Source organism: Tupaia chinensis, unplaced genomic scaffold (genome assembly GCF_000334495.1).
Source record: "Tupaia chinensis unplaced genomic scaffold, TupChi_1.0 Scaffold000671_1, whole genome shotgun sequence".
NCBI lineage: Eukaryota > Metazoa > Chordata > Mammalia > Scandentia > Tupaiidae > Tupaia > Tupaia belangeri.
This window is the reverse complement of record NW_006160193.1, coordinates 194,389-198,716: the sequence shown is the minus strand read 5'-3', so window position 1 is coordinate 198,716 and position 4,328 is coordinate 194,389. Positions and strand designations below refer to the sequence as shown.

General features: G+C 49.1%; 1 protein-coding gene across 1 annotated transcript in view; it reads right to left on the bottom strand.

Moving 5' to 3' along the window:
* The window catches only part of AK7 (adenylate kinase 7), a 77,778-nt gene that overhangs the window by 72,745 nt on the left and 705 nt on the right, over positions 1–4,328 (bottom strand). The window contains exon 2 of the mRNA XM_006159967.2: positions 1,939–2,127. Coding sequence (XP_006160029.1) covers positions 1,939–2,127 — 189 coding nt within the window. The remainder of the gene's footprint in view (positions 1–1,938; positions 2,128–4,328) is intronic.

Genomic DNA, 4,328 nt, shown 5'->3' with positions numbered 1-4,328 from the left:
CTCTCTCCCCCCCTCCTCCTCCCTCTCTTTTTTTTTTTTTTTTTGCTATAGGGCACCCACACTTGTCAGAGACAGACCAGAGGGATAGCCATACTGTAATCCCTTCTCCTCCATTCTCCTCTTAGGATTCTGGGCACGCAAGCACGTATGCCTGACATGATTTTTAAGCTGCTGGTCTGGGACTTGAACCACACAGTCAGCCATGTGGGCTTCAGCTCCTGAACCACCACGCCACCTCCGGTCCTCATCCTCCTTTCTCTGGGATTTTCTGGAAGTTCTCTTCATTGGGGTGTCACTGTGAACAAATGTAAGGCCCTGGACTGCTGCAGCCTTGCCGTCCAGCTGAGGATAAGTCATGCCCAGAGGAGGCTGAGCCAGGGAGGGAAAGAAAAGGAGCAGGAGCCCGTTTCCCACCCTCCATCGGGTCAGCCCAGGCCGGTCTACCTCTGGGCTGCTGGCACCACAACTGATGCATTTCCTTACGCATTCAGCCAGTGTCTGTTGCCATGTTTTCTATTACTTAGGACCCCGAACAGCCCTAACTGATAAGACAGAAGGTCCTTGTTAAAAATTTGGAGTCCATGGGGCCAGCAGTTAGTGTAATGGCTATGTTGCTGGACTCCCACGTAGTTGATTGCGGTTTGAGTCCCGGACCCGGTGGCTTAAACTCACGCCAGGCGTGTGTGCGTGCGTGCCCAAGATCCCGAGAGGAGAATAGAGGAGAAGGGATTGTGGCGTAGCCATCCCCCCCTGGGGGGTGAGTTCTTGCTTTCTGTCTCTCTCTCTCTCTCTGTCTGTCTGGCGAGTGCATGTGCCCTATAGTAAAAACCTCTCCAAAAAAAAAAAAAAAATTGGAGTCCAAAGGGCAGCATGGCTCTATGGGAGAGCAGTGGATATGTTTTGGGTATGGCACTGCAGCTGCCTTCAGGACAACTGGCGACAGGGCCTAGGAAGGAAGCCTTTGGACCTGTGGGTCAACAGGGCCCACAGTAGAGCTACAGATGGATTGGAAAAGCATTGGTGAATACCGGGAACTGAAGCCATGGGCTGGGTAAGATTTAGGAAGTACACCCGTCATGAGAAAGGAGGGCCCTGGGAAAACAGCATTTAAAGGGTGGAAAGAGGAAAAGGAGCCAGTAAAACAACTCAGGAAGGAGACCCTTAGGGAAGTTGGGCATAACAGCTGCACGAGCAGAGAAAGAACGTTTTCCTTGGGAGTCAGGATGCTATTGCTGACGTGGGGTAAGATAAGTCCCCAGGAGCGAGGTGCTCACAGTGACAGGGGCAGGACATTTCCTGGGGAGCAGAGGAAGGGAGGGGCAGAGCATGCTGGCAATGGACAGACGGTGGTTGTGGTGCGTGTGCATGTGCGAGTGAAGAAGTGAGGTCTGTAAATGTGGCTGGTCGCCTTCTGAAGGTCAGCAGTGGCTGGGGGCAGGGGCAGAGACAGAGGCTGGTGGCAAGCATGGAGACCAAATTAAATGGTTTCTTTTTGGTTTTGTATTTTCTTTTAGTTTGCTATAGGGCATGTGCCAGAGAGAGACACAGAGAGAGAGAGAGGAAAAGTGAGATATTGTCCCCCAGGGGAATGGCCATGCCGTAATCCCTTTTCCTTTATTTTCCTCTCAAAATTTCGGGCATGTATGCACCAGGTGTATTTTCCCAGCCGCTAGGTCCAAGAATCAGCTGTGGGGGATCCAGCCACGTTAACCACCGTGTAACCTGGCTGGCCCTCCTCAGCTAAGAATTTAAAGTGGAGACAACACAGGTAATCTCCATTACAGGAGAAGGACATGTCCCAGCCCTGCCGCTCTGCTGTCCCTGCCCTGTCTGCAGAAGATGGGTGGCGAGAGGTAGGATGACTTCCCAGTGTGAAGACAGAGGAGCAGAGGGTGACTCTTGCCTGGGCCCACCATAGCCAACAGCTCCAGGGCTTACCGTGTAGGTTTCCACTGCGAAGTCAGGCTGCGGGCTCTCGGGCTTAGAAAGTGTGCCCACAATCTGGAAGGTGCCTTCCTTCAGTTTGGGGGATGAAGCTTCTGGAAAAGCTGACTTATTTTCATCTTCTTCTTCCTCTTCTTCCGTAATTTCTTCAAGCGAAGCCCCAATGACACAGTTAGATAGGAACTGTAAGCAAACAAATTTCCCAAGACTGAGAATATATTAAGAGTGGGAGCAGCCAACGAACTAATTATTTTTAATTAATAATGAATGAATTAGATTGTGAAATCTGAGCCTGCTAGTGTCACACAGGCAAAGTGAATGTTCTGCACCCTGTCGTCTCATTGAAATTGATTCAATTGCCACGTCACAGGGAATGGAAACTACAGTGCGTCCCTGCTTTTCAGATGAGGAACTTGGGCTCGGAGAGTATTTTCAGTTTCTGATGGTACTTCTTGCTGGAGCTACAGGCAGAGCTCGGCTGTAGGAAAGACATTTGTCTTGCCCAGTAGAAATAGAGGAATGTATGGGGCTGGCAGATGGAATGGTGGTTAAAGTGCTGGACTCCCATATGGCCAATGACGGTTTGAGTCCTGGACCTGGTGGCTTGCTTTCCCTTTCTCTCTCTCTCTGGTCAAATTTAAATAAAAAAAAAATTAAAAAAAAATTCTTTCAAAAAAGAGAAATAGAAGAATGTATTTTCCAGTAGCCACTTTACATAGTGATATTTTATGTGTATCGATGATCTATTTATCATCTCTGTATTACCTTCTGTCCTCAAGAAACACAAATAAGGCCATACTATGCCTGTCTCTTTATTATTTTATTTTTGCTATAGGGCATGCGCACTCACCAGAGAGAGAGAGAGAGAGAGGAAGTGAGGAATCATCCCCCAGTAGGGATGGCCATGCTTCGATGCCTTCTCTTTCATTTTCTTCTTCAAATTTTCAGCATGATTTTCAAGCCTCAAGGCCCAGGATTCCCACTGCGGTCGATCATGCAACACCTTAACCACCACACTGCCCGCTGGCTCCCATACCTCTTTCTAATGCTTCCTTTCCTTAGAAACTGTTACCGTACTGGTTTACTTTTGTATCCTTGTTCCTTCTGTCCTCCCTTTTCTGATGATTTGGAAGGTGTATCATGAGTCTGGAGTCCCTTGTAGTAGATATATGCCACATATATGTATCCTATGTATTGTTTATCACCTACAATGACATGCTATAAAAACGTTTTACCGTTACATATAATTACGCACATACACCTCTGCTTTTTGACTGATGAACTTTAGATGGTGTATCGATTGAAAAGTGCACTGCCCCCTGCCAAATTCCTGTCCTAGAAACTGAGAGTGTGCTCTCATTTAGAAATAGGGTCTTTGCAGATGTAATCAAGTGCAGATGAAGTCAAACGGTATTAGGGTGGGCCCTAAGCCAACACCTGGTGTCCTTATAAAAACAGGACAGTCTGCACACAGCAGCACAGGGCAGAGCACCATGTGAAGGAGGAGGCAGAGGGTCTACTGGCCAAGGGATGCAGCCTTCCCCGTAGGAACCAACCCCGGTGACACTGTCACTGCAGACCTCTGCCCTGTAGAGCTGTGAGGAAATACATTCTGCTACTGTAAGTCCAGGTTGTTATCTCAGCCCTTCCCGGTCCATTTTACACAGCTCAGTGCTGAAAAGTGTTCATTAGTCCACTGAAGCCCGCTCAGGGAGAAGTTAGGTTTCTGTGTAGCTCCAGAGTGTGGGGTTAACTTGTGGGTCCTCCCCGCGGAAAGGGTACAATCATGGCTTTATTTTCATGACCAAGCTTTTTTCTTTTCCTTTTTTTTTTTTTTTTTTTGAGAAGTTTTTGCTATAGGGGACGTGTGCCGGCCGGAGAGACAGGAAGCGAGAAATCACCTGCCACACCCCCGGGGATGGCCACGCTGCAATCCCTTCTCCTCCATTCTCCTCTTGGTGGCACACACACACGCGCCTAGCGTGAGTTTAAGACACTGGGTCCAGGACTCAAACCGTGGTCGACTGCATGGGAGTGGAGTGGTGTAGTCATTACGCTAACTACTGGTCCCTGACCAGGCATTTTAAGAAGAAGAAGAAGGTTCCCAGAGTCCTCCTTTTGCATATCTTCATTTTCCAGGGCTAAAGGTGGACAAAGGGGAGGAAGCTTAATGGGCCTAGGGCCCCAGACAGTGCCTGTGGCATAACATTAATAGGGGACCAGCAGTTAGCGTAATGGCTATGTCGCTGGACTCCCACGTAGTTGACCACGGTTCGAGTCCTGGACCCATTGACTTAAACTCACGCCGGGCGCATGTGCGTGTGTGCCCAAGATCCCGAGAGGAGAATGGAGGAGAAGGGATTGCGGCGTGGCCATCCCCCCTG